This window comes from Neoarius graeffei, chromosome 21 (assembly GCF_027579695.1).
Source record: "Neoarius graeffei isolate fNeoGra1 chromosome 21, fNeoGra1.pri, whole genome shotgun sequence".
Lineage (NCBI taxonomy): Eukaryota > Metazoa > Chordata > Actinopteri > Siluriformes > Ariidae > Neoarius > Neoarius graeffei.
Genome location: NC_083589.1, coordinates 41,747,897 through 41,767,719, shown reverse-complemented (window position 1 = coordinate 41,767,719; position 19,823 = coordinate 41,747,897). Strand labels below are relative to the sequence as shown.

Sequence of the window (19,823 nt, the reverse complement as noted above, 5' to 3'; positions counted from 1 at the left end):
GGAATCCTACCTTTAATCAAGAGCATGGTCTTTTAATTCACAGTGAGTTGGCCTAGTGGTTAGTATGTCCGCCTCTCGACTGGGAGATCTCAAGTTCTACTCATGGTCAGGTCATACCAAAGACCATCATAAACATGGTACCTACTACCGTCTGGCAAGGCATGCTGCAATACAGATGCGAGAGGGTAAGTCAAACTCTTGCAGTTATGAGAGGACTAGCCCCCCACCGTAACCCTAGCTGTACAGGCGAGAGGCCGAGGGCTATCAAAATGGAGATCGGCGCCGCACCCATACACCTAAAATAGTTGGCTAGTACTGGGACAGGAGACTGCCTGGGAAGGCCAGATTCTGGCATAAGAGAGTGATGGTCTTTTAATTTGAGAGCTGTATTTATTCATTTCACATTCAGATTTTCAAAACCCCACCCCTCTTCTTCTTCATCTCATTGCACTTCGCCTGGAGGACTCTGTGAGCCTCTCGCTCACACTCCTAAAACACACACATGAGGCAAAAGAGGTTTAAATTCATGTGCTTAATGCTTACACATAAATAAAGCCCTCATATTATTCCTAAAGGAGCTGCTCAATGCAAGATTTTTCTCACTTACATTTCTTCGATCATCACACTCCCTGTTGGTCATAGACAGCAGGTTCTCCATGTCCTGCACTATGTCTCGCAGCATCTTTGCTTCGGATATAAGCTTGGACTTCTCAGCCTCCAGCTGATCAATGGTCTCCATTGCCTTCTTGTGATTCTCCTCAGCTTCAGCCTGGCAGACCTGAAACTTTGTCAATTAAGGCTTGTTTACTTTATTTACTTCTACACACACTCAGACACTTTTAAAAACTGACTGATCACTCATGAGAATAGCCAAAAATATATTGGGGGAAAAAGGAAAAAATGGCTCCAAATTGTGAGTAAACAAGTACACGAAAACACACACGCGTGCACGCACACACAGAGTTTACAATAGCAGTAAGTTACATGAGAAGGAAATATTACCTTCATTAATTCCTCCTGGTGAATCAGAGTCTTCTTCATCTCTTCGTTCTCTGCTTGGAGGATGCTGTAAGCCTCCCGTTCTCGTTCACACTCCTAAAACACACACAATGGGCAAAAGAGGTTTAACTTCTGTCCTTAATACTTACACATAAATAAAGCCCTGATTAATTCTAAAGGAGCTGCTTAATGCAAGGCTTTTCTCACTTACGCTTGTTAGATCATCAAATTCCCTGTTAGTTGTAGACAGCAGGTTCCCCATGTCCTGCACTATGTCTCGCAGCGTCTTTACTTTGTCTGTAAGGTCAGACTTCTCAGCCTCCAACTGATCAATGGTCTCCACAGCCTTCTTGTGATTCTCCTCAGCTTCAGCCTGGCAGACCTGAAAGTTTATCAATCAAGGCTTGTTGGCTTTATTTACTTCAACACACTCAGACATTTTTAAAAACTGACTGATCACGCATGAGAATAGCTGAAAATATATTGTGGAAAAAGGAAAAAATGGCCCCAAATAGTGAGTATACAAGTGCATGCACACACACACACACACACACATGCACACAGAGTTCACAATAGCAGTGTGGCAGCGGGGGCGTGGTCAAGCATCGGTCTGTGACCGGAGGGCGGAGTCAGGGAAGGTAAGTGGCAGAATCAGTGCACCTGATGTTAATTAATGTGTTTGTGTGTCTTCCCCAGTGACCGCGCCCTATTTAAGGAGAGAGAGCGAGAGCAGAGGGAACTCTCTTCCCAACCAGACCACTGATGTGTGTGCATGTGTCTGAGTGTGTGAGAGTAAATATTTGAAGCTGAAAAGCTAAAATAAAAGAGTATTTGTGAACTCAGTTCTGGCCTGCCGTCCTTCTGTGCTCCACCCACCTACATGAACTGTCGCAGTGGTGCCGAAACCCAGGACGAGCACAGAAGAGAACAGCCCCATGGAGTCCTCCCCCTTCGCAGACCTGATCCACGCCCTCACCACGGCCCAACAGAGCCAGCACCAGGTGCTGCTCGCCCTCCGAAAGGAGCAAGAACAACAGTTCGAGGCCCTGGTGCTGGCGCAACAGGAAGATTGTCGGGTGTTCCGGCACCTCCTTGCGTCAGCAGGGTCCACCATCTCCACCGCCGCGGGCCCTTCCCCCCTCACCCTCACGAAGATGGGCCCGCAGGACGACCCCAAGGCCTTCCTCACGCTCTTTGAGCAGGCAGCAGAGACCTCGGGGTGGCCGGTGGAACAGCGCGCGGCGCGCCTCTTCCCCTTGCTAACGGGAGAGGCGCAGCTGGCCGCGCTACAGCTCCCCGCCGACCGCCGGCTGGCCTACGCGGACCTTCGCCGGGCCGTCCTCCAGCGGGTGGGGCGCACCCCCGAGTAACAACGTCAGCGCTTCCGCGCTTTGCGCTTGGAGGAAGCCGGCCGGCCGTTCGCGTTTGGCCAGCAACTCCGGGACGCCTGCTGTCAGTGGTTGAGGGCCGACAACCGTGACACCGAGGGACTCATCGACCAGGTGGTACTGGAGCAGTTCATCGCACATTTACCAGCAGGAACCGCAGAGTGGGTCCAGTGCCACCGCCCGGCGTCGCTGGATCAGGCAATCGAGCTGGCGGAGGACCATTTAGCGGCTGTCCCGACGGCAGGACAGCAGATGACCTCTTCTCTCCTCTCTCTCTCTCTCTCTCTCTCTCCCCCCTCTTCCTGTGTCTCCTCCTCGCCCCATTCCCCCACCACGGAGGCGGGGGCCGGCGCCACCCCAGCCGGCCTGCCGCACCCGCAGTGCCCTCCTGTTTCTCCCTTCTGTGTCGGTCCCCCCCCCCCCCCCCCAGGTGAGTGAGCCCCAGAGCACTAGTGCAGAGAGGAAGCCCGGGCCGGTTTGCTGGCGCTGCGGGGAGCCGGGCCACCTCCAACAGCAGTGCTTGGTCAGGGAGGTGGGTGCGGTGGTTTGGATCCCCGACACGGCAGGAGCCGCCCTCGATCGGGCCGGAGCGTATCGCATACCGGTGAGTATCCAAGGGGGTACATATCAGGCGTTGGTGGATTCTGGTTGTAATCAGACTTCAATCCTTCAAAGCCTGGTGCAAGACGAGGCATTGGGGGGAGCACAATTGGTGAAGGTGTTTTGTGTGTGCACAGGGATGTTCACAACTACCCTCTAGTGTCGGTCCACATTCTTTTTCGAGGGGAAAAATTTATAGTGAAGGCGGCGGTTAATCCTTGCCTTACCCACTCGATAATTTTGGGGACTGATTGGCCGGGATTTCGGGATTTAATGACACACTTGGTGAAGAGTGGGTCCTGCCATAGTTTAACAGGGGGAGGTCCTGGTGTCGCGTTGGCAGGAGCAGCTGTCACAGAGCCGTCTACGTCAGCTCTGCGTTAGATTGAGGAGCCGCCGGCTCCTCCTCTCTCTATTGGGGGATCCCTGGCGGATTTCCCGTTAGAGCAGTCACGAGACGAGACTCTGCAGCATGCGTTTGACCAAGTGAGAGTAATCGATGGTCAAACGCTCCAGCCAAATGCCACCCCGTCCTTCCCCTACTTCGCAATTATGAAGGATAGATTATACCGAGTGACGCAGGACACTCAAACTAAAGAGCGAGTCACGCAGCTTTTGATTGCGAAGAGCCGCTGGGAATTGGTATTCCAGGCGGCTCACTTTAATCCCATGGCTGGACACTTAGGGCAGGATAAAACACTAGCCTGAATAATGGCCCGATTCTATTGGCCAGGGATTCGCGGCAATGTCCGTAGGTGGTGTACGGCGTGCCGCGAATGCCAGTTAGTAAATCCAGCGGCCATTCCAAAAGTGCCTTTGCGCCCTCTACCGTTAATCGAGACCCTGTTCGAAAAAATTGGGATGGATCTCGTCGGGCCATTAGATCGGTCAACACGAGGGTACCGCTTTATATTAGTTCTGGTGGACTCTGCAACACAATACCCGGAAGCAGTGCCTCTTCGCAATATCTCAGCACGCAGTATTGCGGAGGCACTCTTCCGCTTTATCTCCCGAGTTGGAATCCCGAAAGAGATTCTGACTGACCAAGGCACCTCGTTTATGTCACGTACACTGAACGAACTGTATGGGTTGTTGGGTATTAAGCCAATCCGCATCAGCGTGTATCACCCACAAACAGACGGTTTAGTTGAACAGTTCAATCGCACCCTCAAGAATATAATTAAAAAATTCGTAAGTGAGGACGCACGTAACTGGGATAAATGGCTCGAACCCTTGCTATTTGCAGTGCGAGAGGTCCCCCAAGCCTCCATGGGGTTCTCCCCGTTTGAATTGTTATACGGGCGTAAGCCGCGTGGCATTCTAGATGTGCTGCGGGAAAATTGGGAGGAGGGACCTTCAAGTAAGAACGAAATCCAATACGTTATTGATCTGCGTGCAAAACTCCACACACTCACGCACCTAACTCAGGAAAATTTGCGGCAGGCCCAAGAACGACAAACCCGCCTGTACGACAAGGGTATGCGCCTTAGGGAGTTCGCACCGGGAGATAAAGTACTCGTACTGTTGCCCACATCGAGCTCCAAATTGGTCGCCAAGTGGCAAGGACCCTTTGAGGTCACACGGCGAGTCGGGGACGTTGACTATGAGGTGAGGCGAACGGATAGGGGTGGAGCGCTACAGATTTACCACCTCAACCTGCTCAAACTCTGGAACAAGGAGGTCCCCGTGGCGTTGGTGTCGGTGGTTCCGTAGAAGTCGGAGCTGGGGCCGGAGGATCAAAAGGGAACATTGGCATCACGTACCTCTCCGGTCCCCTGCGGAGACCACCACTCCCTGACCCAACTCGTGGAGGTTGCCCAGTTGCAGACCAAGTTTTCGGATGTGTTCTCGCCCCTGCCTGGCCGCACCAACCTCATAGAGCACCACATTAAGACGCCCCCGGGGGTGGTAGTGCGTAGCCGCCCTTACAGGTTACCCGAGCACAAGAAAAAAGTGGTTCGGGAAGAACTCAAGGCCATGCTCGAAATGGGCATCGTCGAGGAGTCCCACAGTGACTGGAGCAGCCCGGTGGTCTCGGTACCCAAGGCCGACGGGCCGGTCCGGTTCTGTGTAGACTATAGAAAAGTCAATGCGGTGTCTAAATTCGACGCGTACCCAATGCCTCGTATTGATGAGTTGCTCGATCGGCTAGGCACGGCTCGTTTTTACTCGACACTGGATTTAACAAAGGGTTATTGGCAGATCCCCTTGACTCCATTATCCCAAGAAAAAAACGGCCTTTTCCACACCGTTCGGCTTACACCAATTTGTCACACTTCCTTTTGGGCTGTTTGGGACGCCCGCTACGTTTCAGCGGCTGATGGATAGGGTCCTCCGCCCCCACACCACCTATGCAGCCGCCTACCTCAATGACATTATTATCTATAGTAATGACTGGCCGAGGCACCTCGAACATCTGAGGGCTGTCCTTAGGTCGCTGAGGCGAGCGGGTCTCACAGCCAACCCGAAGAAGTGTGCGATTGGGCGGGTGGAAGTACAGTATCTGGGCTTCCACTTGGGCAACGGGCAGGTGCGTCCCCAAATTAACAAGACAGCAGCAATTGCGGCCTGCCCGAGGCCCAAGACCAAAAAGGGGGTGAGACAGTTCCTGGGGCTGGCTGGCTATTATCGTAGGTTTATACCTAATTATTCAGATGTCACCAGCCCGCTGACTGATCTGACTAAAAAGGGGGCACCAGATCCGGTCCAGTGGACGGAGCAATGCCAGCGGGCTTTTTCTAAGGTAAAGGCTGCACTGTGTGGGGGGCCACTTTTACACTCCCCTGACTTTTCTCTCCCCTTTATATTACAGACGGATGCGTTGGACAGAGGGCTGGGGGATGTTTTGTCCCAGGAGGGGGAGGATTGCCCAGTACTGTATATCAGTCGCAAGCTGTCGGTGCGTGAGGGGCGCTACAGCACCATTGAGAAAGAGTGCCTGGCGATCAAGTGGACGGTCCTCGCCCTCCGTTACTACCTGCTGGGACGCCCTTTCACCCTCTGTTCGGACCACACGCCCCTCCAGTGGCTCCACCGCATGAAGGATGCCAACGCGCGGATCACCCGTTGGTATCTGGCACGCCAACCCTTTAACTTCAAGGTGATCCACAGGCCGGGGGCGCAGATGGTCGTGGCAGACTTCCTCTCCCGTCAAGGGGGGTGGGAGTCAGCTGCAGGCCGGACGGCCTGAGTCGGGCGGTGGGGGTATGTGGCAGTGGGGACGTGGTCAAGCATCGGTCTGTGACCGGAGGGCGGAGTCAGGGAAGGTAAGTGGCAGAATCACTGCACCTGACGTTAATTAATGTGTTTGTGTCTTCCCCAGTGACCACGCCCTATTTAAGGAGAGAGAGCGAGAGCAGAGGGAACTCTCTCCCCAACCAGACGACTAATGTGTGTGCATGTGTCCGAGTGTGTGAGAGTAAATATTTGAAGCTGAAAAGCTAAAATAAGAGTATTTGTGAACTCAGTTCTGGCCTGCCGTCCTTCTTTGCTCCACCCACCTACACGAACTGTCACAAGCAGTAAGTTACATAAAGAAATATTACCTTTATTAATTCCTCCTGGTGAATCAGAGCCTTCTTCATCTCCTTGTTCTCTGCTTGAAGGATGCTGTAAGCCTCCCATTCTCGCTCACACTCCTAAACCACACACATGGGGCAAAAGAGGCTGTAATTCATGTGTTTAATGCTTAAACATAAATAAAGCCCTCATTATTTCTAAAGGAGCTGCTTAATGCAAGATTTCACACTTACACTTGTTCGATCATCACACTCCCTTTTAGTCACAGACAGCAGGTTCCCCATGTCCTGCACGATGTCTCGCAGCCTCTTCACTTTGTCCGTAAGGTCGGACTTCTCGGCCCCCAGCTGATCAATGGTCTCCACAGCCTTCCTGTGATTCTCCTCAGCTTCAGCCTGGCAGACCTGAAAGTTTATCAATCAAGGATTGTTTGCTTTATCTACTTCAACACACACTCAGACATTTTTAAAAACTAACTGATCACTCATGAGAATAACTGAAAATATATTGGGGAAAAAGGACAAAATGGCCCCAAATTGTGAGTATACAAGTGCACGCACGCACGTATGCATGCACACAGAGTTGACAACTGCAGTCGTAGTTACTGTACATGAGAAGGAAATATTCTTCTTCTTTTGGCTACTCCCGATTAGGGGTCACAAGGAAATATTACCTTCATTAATTCCTCCTGGTGAATCAGAGCCTTCTTCATCTCTTCGTTCTCTGCTTGGAGGATGCTGTAAACCTCCCGTTCTCGTTCACACTCCTAAAACACATGCATGGGGCAAAACAGGTTGAAATTCATGTGTTTAATGCTTAAACATAAATGAAGCCCTCATATTATGTCTAAAGGAGCTGCTTAATGCAAGGCTTTTCTCACTTACACTTGTTTGATTATAACACTCCCTGTTAGTCATAGACAGCAAGTTCCCCATGTCCTGCACTATGTCTCGCATCATCTTTGCTTTGTATGTAAGTTTGGACTTCTCGGCTTCCAGCTGATCAATGGTCCCCATTGCCTCCTTGTGATTCTCCTCAGCTTCAGCCTGGCAGACCTGAAAGGTTATGAATCAGGGCTTGTTTACTTTATTTACTTCTACACACACTCAGAGACTGACTGATCACTCATGAGAATCGCCAAAAATATACTGGGGGGGAAAAGGACAAAGTGGCCCCAAATTGTGAGTAAACAAGCACACACGTACAACACACACACACACATACAGTTTACAATAGCAGTACAGTGCTGCTTGAAAGTTTGTGAGGCCTTTAGAATTTTCTATATTTCTGCATAAATATGACCTAAAACAACATCAGATTTTCACACAAGTCCTAAAAGTAGATAAAGGGAACCCTGTTAAACAAATGAGACAAAAATATTATACTTGGTCATTTATTTATTGAGGAAAATGATCCAATATTACATATCTGTGAGTGGCAAAAGCACATGAACCTTTGCTTTCAGTATCTGGTGTGACCCCCTTGTGCAGCAATAACTGCAACTAAACATTTCCGGTAACTGTTGATCAGTCCTGCACACCGGCTTGGAGGAATTTTAGCCCGTTCCTCCATACAGAACAACTTCAACTCTGGGATGTTGGTGGTTTTCCTCACATGAACTGCTCGCTTCAGGTCCTTCCACAACATTTCGATTGGATTAAGGTCAGGACTTTGACTTGGCCATTCCAAAACATTAACTTTATTCTTCTTTAACCATTATTTGGTAGAATGACTTGTGTGCTTAGGGTTGTTGCCTTGCTGCATGATTGAGATTCAGTTCATGGACAGATGTCCTGACATTTTCCTTTAGAATTTGCTGGTATAATTCAGAATTCATTGTTCCATCAATGATGGCAAGCTGTCCTGGCCCAGATGCAGCAAAACAGGCCCAAACCGTGATACTATCACCACCACGTTTCACAGATGGGATAAGGTTCTTATGCTGGAATGAAGTGTTTCCCTTTCTCCAAATATAACGCTTCTCATTTAAACCAAAAAGTTCTATTTTCGTCTCATCCGTCCACAAAACATTTTTCCAATAGCCTTCTGGCTTGTCCACATGATCTTTAGCAAACTGCAGACAAGCTTCAATGTTTTTTTTGAAGAGCAGTGGCTTTCTCCTTGCAACCCTGCCATGCACACCATCGTTGTTCAGTGTTCTCCTGATGGTGGACTCATGAACATTAACCAATGTGAGAGAGGCCTTCAGTTGCTTAGAAGTTACCCTGGGGTCCTTTGTGACCTCGTCGACTATTACACGCCTTGCTCTTGGAGTGATCTTTGTTGGTTGACCACTCCTGAGGAGGGTAACAATCGTCTTGAATTTCCTCCATTTGTACACAATCTCTCTGACTGTGGACTGGTGGAGTCTAAACTCTTTACAGATGGTTTTGTAACCTTTTCTAGCCTGATGAGCATCAACAACGCTTTTTCTGAGGTCCTCAGAAATCTCCTTTGTTCATGCCATGATACACTTCCACAAACAAGTGTTGTGAAGATCAGACTTTGATAGATTCCTGTTCTGTGAATAAAACAGGGTGCCTACTCACACCTGGTTGTCATCCCACTGACTGAAAACACCTGACTCTAATTTCACCTTCAAATTAACTGTTAGTCCTAGAGGTTCACATACTTTTGCCACTCACAGATATGTAATATTGGATCATTTTCCTCAATAAATAAATTACCAAATATAATATTTTTGTCTCATTTGTTTAACTGGGTTCTCTTTATCTACTTTTAGGACTTGTGTGAAAATCTGATGATGTTTTAGGTCATATTTATGCAGAAATATAGAAAATTCTAAAGGATTCATAAACTTTCCAGCACCACTGTAAGTTTCATGAGAAGGAAATATCACCTTCAGTAATTCCTCTTGGAGAATCAGAGTCTTCTTCATCTCCTTGTTCTCTGCTTGGAGGATGCTGTAAGCCTTCTGTTCTTGCTCACATGCCTAAAACACACACAAGGGGCAAAAGAGGTTTAAATTCATGTGTTTAATGCTTAAACATAAATAAAACCCTCATATTATATCTAAAGGAGCTGCTCAATGCAAGGTTTTTCTCACTTACACGTTTTCGATCATCATACTCCCACTTAGCCATAGACAGCAGGTTCTGTATGTCCTGCACCATGTTTCGCAGCATCTTTGCTTTGTCCTTAAGGTCGGACTTCTCGGTCTCCAGTTGATCAATGGTCTTCACAGCCTTCTGGTGATTCTCCTCAGCTTCAGCCTGGCAGACCTGAAAGTTTATCAATCAAGGCTTGTTGGCTTTATTTACTTCAACACACATTAAGATACTGTTATATTTTGTGGAAAAAAGGACAAAAATTTCCCAAAATATGACTGCACAACACTACACACAAACACATCTCATCATTTCATTCTGTTCCATACTCACACATCAGCCAGAGGAGCCAGTAATCAGGTTTAAGTGTAGTATTTGTGGGTTTTGAGTCCTTGCTACAATGATACAGGAGACACCTGAAAACTATATTTTAATGCTTTTTCAGCGAAAGCAGCACTCAGACAGAGTGCAAATGGAATTCTCCTGGTAAATCGTAAAATGTATTATTTTCAACTTTTTTAGAACCAAGCACAAAAACACCAATAACAGTGTTTAGAAAAATACAATGAATAGTACAAAGAGGTGAGGCTATGGCAGATTTCCTTCTAGCCCAGACTGCAGTGTCATGCGGTTGATCAGTGCCTTTCCTGTCAAGGGATTTCACAGAGTGAATTTGATCTAGACCTGATCTCTATTTGAGCTGATATTTTTCAGTCCACATCAATAACACATCAGTAAAACATCATTCACAATGACTGCAAAGGTGCACATGAAATACAGTTAGGTCCATATATATGTGGACACTGACACAAATTTTGTTTTTTTTACCTGTTTACTGAAACATATTCAAGTTATAGTTATATAATAGACATGGACATAAAGTCCAGACTTTCAGCTTTCATTTGTCCCAGGAGGGGGAGGATTGCCCAGTACTGTATATCAGTCGCATTAAAATCAGATGAAGGGTTTAGGAGTTTCAGCTCCTTAACATGTGCCACCCTGTTTTTAAAGGGACCAAAAGTAATTGGACAATTAACTCAAAGGCTATTTCATGGGCAGGTGTGGGCAATTCCTTTGTTATGTCATTCTCAATTAAGCAGATAAAAGGCCTGGAGTTGGGGCGGCACGGTGGTGTAGTGGTTAGCGCTGTCGCCTCACAGCAAGAAGGTCCTGGGTTCGAGCCCCGGGGCCGGCGAGGGCCTTTCTGTGTGGAGTTTGCATGTTCTCCCCGTGTCCGCGTGGGTTTCCTCCGGGTGCTCCGGTTTCCCCCACAGTCCAAAGACATGCAGGTTAGGTTAACTGGTGACTCTAAATTGACCGTAGGTGTGAATGTGAGTGTGAATGGTTGTCTGTGTCTATGTGTCAGCCCTGTGATGACCTGGTGACTTGTCCAGGGTGTACCCCGCCTTTCGCCCGTAGTCAGCTGGGATAGGCTCCAGCTTGCCTGCGACCCTGTAGAAGGATAAAGCGGCTAGAGATAATGAGAAGGCCTGGAGTTTATTTGAGGTGTGGTGCTTGCATTTGGAAGATTTTGCTGTGAAGAAAACATGCAGTCAAAGGAGCTCTCCATGCAGGTGAAACAAGCCATCCTTAAGCTGCGAAAACAGAAAAAACCCATCCAAGAAATTGCTACAATATTAGGAGTGGCAAAATCTACAGTTTGGTACATCCTGAGAAAGAAAGAAAGCACTGGTGAACTCATCAATGCAAAAAAGACTTGGACACTCACAGAAGACAACAGTGGTGGATGATCGCAGAATAATTTCCATGGTGAAGAGAAACCCCTTCACAACAGCCAACCAAGTGAACAACACTCTCCAGGAGGTAGGCATATCAATATCCAAATCTACCATAAAGAGAAGACTGCATGAAAGTAAATACAGAGGGTTCACTGCACGGTGCAAGCCAATCATAAGCCTCAAGAATAAATGGCTAGATTGGACTTTGCTAAAAAACATCTAAAAAAAGCCAGCACAGTTCTGGAAGAGCATTCTTTGGACAGATGAAACCAAGGTCAACCTCTAGCAAAATGATGGAAAGAAAAAAGTATGGTGAAGGCGTGGTACAGCTCATGATCCAAAGCATACCACATCATCTGTAAAACACGGCAGAGGCAGTGTGATGGCTTGGGCATGCATGGCTGCCAGTGGCACTGGGTTACTAGTGTTTATTGATGATGTGACACAGGACAGAAGCAGCCGGATGAATTCTAAGGTATTCAGAGACATACTGTGTGCTCAAATCCAGCCAAATGCAGCCAAACTGATTGGTCGGCATTTCATAATACAGATGGACAATGACCCAAAACATAAAGCCAAAGCAACCCAGGAGTTTATTAAAGCAAAGAAGTGGAATATTCTTGAATGGCCAAGTCAGTCACCTGATCTCAACCCAATTGAGCATGCATTTCACTTGTTAAAGACTAAACTTCAGACAGAAAGGCCCACAAACAAACAGCAACTGAAAACCACTGCAGTAAAGGCTTGGCAGAGCATTAAAAAGGAGGAAACACAGCGTCTGGTGATGTCCATGAGTTCAAGACTTCAGGCAGTCATTGCCAACAAAGGGTTTTCAACCAAGTATTAGAAATGAACATTTTATTTACAATTATTTAATTTGTCCAATTACTTTTTAGCCCCTGAAATGAAGGGATTATGTTTAAAAAATGCTTTAGTTCCTCACATTTTTATGCAATCATTTTGTTCAACCCACTGAATTAAAGCTGAAAGTCTGAACTTCAACTGCATCTGAATTGTTTTGTTCAAAATTCATTGTGGTAATGTACAGAACCAAAATTAGAAAAATGTTGTCTCTGTCCAAATATTTATGGACCTAACTGTATGTTCAATAGGTAATGAATGTAAACAAGGAGAAGTATTTCCTCCATCATGCTTTTTTGCCCCCCACAAAGTGCCTTTCGAGAAGAAACTAGAAGTAGATGAACAGACTAAGCACATATATTTTCCAAAGCGCAAATGACATAAAAAGGGTGAGTTTAGCAGGTGTTTTTCTGATGGAATAAAAGGATTACAGCTTTTACCTGGGATCCCTGGCCTGACATCATTCTTATTATGCTGCCAATGAGACATAATATAACACATTGCATAACTATTCTCCCTAATAGTTTCATTCCCGAGCTAGTGAGAGACACAAGATTTTAGTTTCCCATCTAATATAATGACTCCCAAGCGCAGGTGAGCATCAAACTCCAGTGTGCAGCTGTTTCCTATCCTCAATATTTCCCATAGTATGGTGCTCATATTATTTTGAAAAGTCCTTCATAATCAGAGGCTTATCTCCCGTACCTTGCTTTTCATATCATAATCTCTGTGTGCATCACAGAACAGCTCCTTCACTCTGTTCACAAGCTTCTGAATCGCCTCCTCAGCCTCAGAATCCTGAAATTCATTGTCCAAAAATTGTTGGGTTTAGGTGTTTGTAGCACTCCTGAGTACCAGCATTCAGTCCAAACATGTTTAGTTGCAGTTCTCTGATCTATCTAAAGGACCATACAGCCTACAATACAACAATGTCTGACACAGAATCCTTGTATTCATCAGACTTCTGATGAAATCTTAATTCATTGTTTTCCTGATAAAAACTGCAATAAATGAACATCATGTCTCGATTGTTGTCCTTAGATTAGTACTGGAAACTTCATCCTAGCCTACAAACTTCATTTCCTCCTCCATAATTGCCAAATGCTTCAATCCAGATATTTAGTATAATGTTCATCGAATGGGAAAATTTTGCATTTTCCCCACAACCAACCGAGGATTTTATCAAAATGTTCAATAATTCATTCATTCATTCATTCATTCATTCATAACAACAAATTATACAGAATGGGATCATGATGTGAGCAACGCAAGCCATTATGGGATTTTAGGATACAAAAACTACAGTAGGGACTGAGTAGTAATGGTAGTGGAGGTAGCATGGTGGTGATGTTTATATTATCCAACTTAAAAACATGGCGGAATGGTGAACACATGCTGTATTATCACCTGCTATAATGGTTTTCATGACCAGTGTGGAAAACGTATCACAGCATGTGATTTTTCAGCTTTCCAGCCTGGAAGCAAAACAGTGGAACTAGATTTGAAAAATAAACTTGATGAACTTGAATTTTACTAGATGTTGAAATAACTCACAAAATCATTATTTCTTTCAATATATTTTTATGAGCTCAGAAAATAATTACACTTCTGCATTGCACAAACTATTTTACATTAAGTAAAAAAAAAAAAAAAGACCCTCAAGTGTTTAGAGGCTACTGAATTTTATAAGTCCTGAGTCAGTTAATAATTTTTTTCAGTGTACTCAAAATTCTCCATTTTAAAGTTTGTCTTTATTCATGTAGACTATATTATTATTATTATTATTATTATTAACACCAGCTGCTGCAGTTGCAGTTAAAGGAATCCTGAAAGTTTGTTGTGCTGCAGCTCATCAGCTCCACTACTGCATCCTTTAAGCAGGTCAAAACAGAGGTCATTAAATATTTTAAAAATAAAAATCTGACATTAAAAAAAGAAAAAAAATGGATTATGTAATGAATGTGTTATTTTCAATCATCATAATATTTTCAGAAAGCAAAATAATGCCTTTAATTGTTGCTTTATTTATTTATTTATTTATATGTTGCTGACTTTATCAGAGATAGTATTTCTCTTACAATGTGAACGATTGCATTTTTAAAAAATTTATTAGTGAACGACACTTCATTCTTTTTAACTGTTTATCGTTATGGCTCGTTTGTGAGACACAAGTCTTCAGGAGAGAAGAGTTTACCCTTTCTGGTTTCTCAGTAACAAGACAAACTGCATTTTTTGTCTCACTCACTTCAAGAGAAAGAGAAAAAGTCTTGAGGCCACAGCTGAACAGTTTGAAGAGGTGTATCCTAAAATATGGTGAACACTACCCACAATGCAAAGCATCATGACATAATTGCTTGTTCTCTATAGCCTAATATTAAGTTAATATTTGTTTTTGCAATGTTGGAGGAACATTTATAAATGCTACTTAAACACTCAGAAAAACTACAAGTATTCAGAATCAGAACGCATTTTGGTAGCTAACCTAAAATTATTAATCAGACTATTAAAAAAATTAAAGGAGTGTCTATTTGAACCCAGATGAGAATAGTCACATGGCAGCTATTTAGCTATTTACACCCAGCCCCCTCACCCCTTGCCTCCACAAAAAAAAAACAACAACCCTTAAAACACTGTGCTGCATACATGGCTGCATGTACTTCATGATGCAAGTCAACAGCTGTGCTTCAGTGGCTAAAGGCACCAAAATAGGATACAAATATAAAAGGTAGGATACATTAAAGACAGGGTTTGGGTTAGGACTCTGATGCTGTTCCTAAAACATACATACAGTCCCAGTCCATATACTACATACAGTACCTAATATGTGCCCAGGTGTAAATAACATTGTTGGCTACTGACACCTGAGTGCAAATAGCATCTGCCTTAAAATCAAACAACTTTAACGTATTGTTGAGAGGTGGTGCTGAGATTTGCCCTCTTTTTAAAAATAGCGTTCAGTGTGCAACTACTGTAAAGAAACATTACAATATGAATCCTGTACATTACATTCCAGGCATTTAGCAGGCGCTCTTATCCAGAGCGATGTACAACATACCCAGAGCAGCCTGGGAAGCAGTTGGGGGTTAGGTGCCTTGCTCAAGGGCACTTCAGCCATTCCTGCTGGTCCAGGGAATTGTACCAGTGACCTTTTTGGTTCTAAAGCTGCTTCTCTAACCATTAGGCCATGGCTTCCCCTGTAAATATTATAGCTGTAAATATTAACCTGCAGTTCTGCTGTTTTTTAAGAGACTGTAAATGTAAAACATTACAGGGTTAAAGTTAGGAGCAGAGCAAACTTACCTTGACCTGGTCATGAGGAAACTTTTTGGGTTGGACCAGAACCATTCCAGTGGGCTGGACATATACAGGGCCTAAATGCAAAAATAAATAAATAAAAACCTCATCAAACATCATCCTATATTATTTATGTTTTGAATTCCAGACAAGCAGTAGTGTATTTTCCACTTCTGATCTGGGTGTACCTCTACAGAACAAGTATTCACACTGTTTCACCGATGTTCAGTATGCACATGTGTAATCATGTAGCTGCCTTAGCTGTCTTGACCAACCCAGGCTGTGTCTGCTAAATGCAATGTAATGTAATGTAATGTCTAATGTGGGCTAAGGCTAAGAACACACTGACAGATTTTATTACAGTCTTGAACCTAAAATCCTTCATGTACCTGGATATTAAGACAGAGTTCAATTCATATTTTAGTTTGCTATTTAAGAGGTTTTGTTTAATTATTTTGGCACAAATGCAGAGGTGGGAAGTAACAAAGTACAAACCATGACTCCTTACTCGGGCTGGTAACGAAAACTCGGTACTAAATTAGAACCAAATCCAAAATGCCAGGTACTGAGTATGCATTTAAAAAAAAATAAATCGCTTCTACTTATTGGTTCTGTGACAACCCTTTATTATTGCAGATAAAGGTGACAGAAATGCAAGGATGCATGCAGCTATCTGCCAGGACCTGTCTCTGGAATTGCATATTTAATTGCATTTCAACAACAGAAGGCTATTCTGATGCATTATACGTACAATGGATATTTCAAATCAGTCGACAATCAAACACACTCATATCAGTTCACAGTGACCAAATCTAATGCTCACAATAAAGATAAATTAATTTTACTGTAGAATTTAAAAAATTGCAATGCAATACAGTAAAATTAATTGATCCTGTGACCCCATTTTTGCACATTCAGGGACACAGTGTACAGTTTGGACTTTAAATCAACCCATACACATACTCCTAAAATATGTCTATTTGTCAAATTTGTATATTTTAGATTATTTTTATTTTATTTATATAACTACTTGTGTCTATTTGTAATTATTTTATCTTAATTGTTCATGCACCAACTACCAAAGCAAATTCCTTGTATATGAGAACAGACTTGGCAATAAACTTGGTTCTGACTCTGATTCTTTATTGTGAACATGGAGTGGGTCACTGTGGACTGGAGTGAGTGGATTTTATCTACCAATTTGCAATGTCCTTTTCATCGTGCATTAAAAGGCGTTTTTGGACTAAACAATACACATTGTCAGGAACTAGCCAGCTAGTGCTTGTTCGCTCTGAAACATTTTGGGGTGGGAAATATATACAAAAGATTTACCTAGGCAACCATAGCCTGAAATGCCCAGGCGATGAGCGAATCGCTTTATAATCACTGATCTCTACATAAAATATCTGGACATCTCATTGTCCAGTCCTCGCTGTACAGATGAGTGAAATAGCCAAGCGACCATATTACTACACTCATTGCGTGTACTTGGCTTCTGTGTTAAACCGTTATATCTGATCAAATTTGCCCGAAGAGAAGTATTTCATGATTTTTTTTATTCCTTTTCATTACCTCCTCTTATTTTCTCAACTTTACAGACATTCTTTACATACCTTTATAGCACTCCTCTTCATTGTGATTGTTTTTTTTTCCTTTTCCAGTTCAGTTTCTGATAAATTTTTTGAACGACTCTTTTACTGCTATAATTATTTTCATGGCGATTATTTCAGTTTTTCTCTTATATAGTGCATCTTTCTCTTTTGTACATTTCTTCTTCCTTTCTGTTTTGGACAGTTGTTGAAACAGGATTATTTTCTCATGTTATTTTCCATTTTTACCTCATTCTCACAGTCATGTATTAATTGGTCACATAATTCACATGAATTAATCCTGATAGAGTTCAATAACTTGTAGATTATTCCTCAGTGCTAATAACTAATAACGATACTAATAACTCATCTCATTTTCTTGAATACACATTGGCTTTTTATACTATTGAATTGTTATATTGAGCTTATTCTTGTTTGATATAAATAGATATTGCCTGATGTTATTTAGGTTTTCTTGAAATTTATGTAAAAAATTTTGTTTTGGAAATATTAATTTGGATGGAAATATTTTCTAATAAATTGAGTATTAGAATAATTTGTTCTGTTACAATTATGCAGGAAATTGTAATTAATTTAGGACTTGTTTAATTTCATTATTAGACAAAGCACAGTGGTGTAGTGGTTAGCACTGTTGCCTCACAGCAAGAGGGTTCAGGTTCGAGCCCCGTGGCCGGCGAGGGCCTTTCTGTGTGGAGTTTGCATGTTCTCCCCGTGGGTTTCCCCCACAGTCCAAAGACATGCAGGTTAGGTTAACTGGTGACTCTAAATTGACCGTAGGTGTGAATGTGAGTGTGAATGGTTGTCTGTGTCTATGTGTCAGCCCTGTGATGACCTGGCGACTTGTCCAGGGTGTACCCCGCCTTTCGCCCGTAGTCAGCTGGGATAGGCTCCAGCTTGCCTGCGACCCTGTAGAACAGGATAAAGCGGCTAGAGATAATGAATGAGCTATGGATTGGTATGTCTGTTTCTTGTTAATTTGTAATATCTACATGTAACTCTCTGTTCCATGATTAGTTTCATTTCATTTTTCATTCTGTGCAATAGAATCCATCCATCCATCATCCGTAACCGCTTATCCTGTTTAGGGTCGTGGACAAGCTGGAGCCTTTCCCAGCTGACAATAGGCAGGAGGTGGGCTACACCCTGGACAAGTCGCCAGGTCATGGCAGGGCTGACACATAGAGACAAACAACCATTCACACTCACATTCACACCTACAGTCAATTTAGAGTCACCAGTTAACCTAACCTGCTTGTCTTTGGACTGTAGGGGAAACCGGAGGAAACCCACGCAGACACGGGGAGAACATGCAAACTCCACACAGAAAGGCCCCCATCGGCCACTGGGCTCGAACCCAGAACCTTCTTGCTGTGTAGTGCTAACCACTACACCACCGTGCTGCTGTGCAACAGAATGTATTTGTTTACTTTTTTAAATTGCTGATCTGGAACAGTATATAAGGGTTCATATGCCTCCGAGCAACAGGAAACAACTTTACTTTTGTGTAATAATCTCTGTAAAATAATTATATTAATAAAAGAGCCGTTCAAAACGTTATCAGAGACTGAACTGGAAAAGGAAAAAAATAACAATGAAGAGGAGTGCTATAAAGATATGTAAGGGATGTGGGTAAAGTTGGGGAAATAAGAGGAGGTAATGAAAGGGAATAAAAAGTCAGGAAATACTTTTCTTGGGGCAAATTTGATCGAATACGACGGTTTAATACATAAAGCAAATCGACGTGATGGGTGTGGTAATATAGCGGCCAGATGGCTTCACTCGTCTGTACAGCGCGGATTGGACTTTGAGCATCCAGATATTTTACGAGGAGATCAATGGTCTAAAACCCGCGCCCTTACCGCTAAGTGTCTAAAAGCCGCGCCCCAGCATCTACTTTTTACCTTTTACTTTGAGTGTACTTCCAAGTCTGTACGTTCACTTGAGTAAAGCCGTTAACTCAATACTTCTCCTGTTACCGGAGTATCTTTTACACTAGTATTTGTTTTTACTTAAGCAAAGACTGTGTGTACTTTTGCCACCTCTGCACAAATCTGATTCCACAGACTCTTAGCCTATGAAGGATTCAACAAATCTACTATTTTACTCAAGGAGAGAACTAAACTTAACAGCGCACGGTTACACCAGGATGAGAAATGTCTGTACCGTCGGGGGAAGCTCTGCTCTCAAAGGCCGCTGTTTCTCCAGTGGAGGCGGAGACTCCATCATCCTGAATGACGCCCTCTATGGGTGCAGTGCTGACATTGGGCAGCAGGGGGCAATAGAAGGTAAAATTCGTGAAACAATCCTTAATATAATTCTTGATCCACTGGAAAATTAGTTTCAGGAGCATCTCTATTTCTCGTCTGATAAGAGCGGCTTAAATAAACACACTTTACTCACACAGGGTCCAGTGAATGAGAGCTCTGCGACGTCAGACATCACAAAGGCAAGCATTCCAAATCCAGTTCCAGTTCTAGTATTACTACAAAGTTAATACCATCAATTAATTATTGTTATGAAAATGAATAATATATAGATTTAGGCACTGCCTAAAAGCTGAGCTCCCATCTGTTTCTGGATTGTAGAATTTTCTTATATCATAGCCAGCCTCTTTTTTGTTTTATTTCTTTACCAGCTAACTCTGGCCACTAGGCGGCGTGTATGACTGGCAATTACTAACACTGGCCCCTAGGCGGCGTGTATGACTGGCAATTACTAACACTGGCCACTAGGCGGTGTGTATGA

The 19,823-nt window shown here is 43.9% G+C and overlaps 1 protein-coding gene across 1 annotated transcript; it reads right to left on the bottom strand.

Annotated features, from left to right (window-relative positions):
• Window positions 1-389: 389 nt before the first annotated feature.
• LOC132869967 (tropomyosin-like) lies at window positions 390-19,304 on the bottom strand. Its single transcript, XM_060903531.1, has 11 exons — window positions 19,242-19,304; window positions 9,578-9,748; window positions 9,367-9,459; window positions 7,391-7,561; window positions 7,180-7,272; window positions 6,740-6,910; window positions 6,533-6,625; window positions 1,211-1,381; window positions 1,003-1,095; window positions 608-784; window positions 390-489 (listed from the first exon to the last, which is right to left on the bottom strand). Exons 1-11 carry the CDS (start codon window positions 19,302-19,304, stop codon window positions 406-408), a joined length of 1,380 nt encoding a protein of 459 aa, XP_060759514.1. The 3' UTR covers window positions 390-405.
• Window positions 19,305-19,823: the final 519 nt, after the last annotated feature.

Bases quoted from the DNA above. Each gene is read 5' to 3' on its own strand.
- LOC132869967 (XM_060903531.1), bottom strand. From the start codon at position 19,304: ATGATGGAGTCTCCGCCTCCACTGGAGAAACAGCGGCCTTTGAGAGCA. The intron at 9,460-9,577 runs GTAAGTGAGAAA...TGTGTGTTTTAG, and splicing joins AGTATGATGATCGAAAACGT to GCATGTGAGCAAGAACAGAA. The intron at 7,273-7,390 runs GTAAGTGAGAAA...CATGTGTTTTAG, and splicing joins AGTGTTATAATCAAACAAGT to GAGTGTGAACGAGAACGGGA.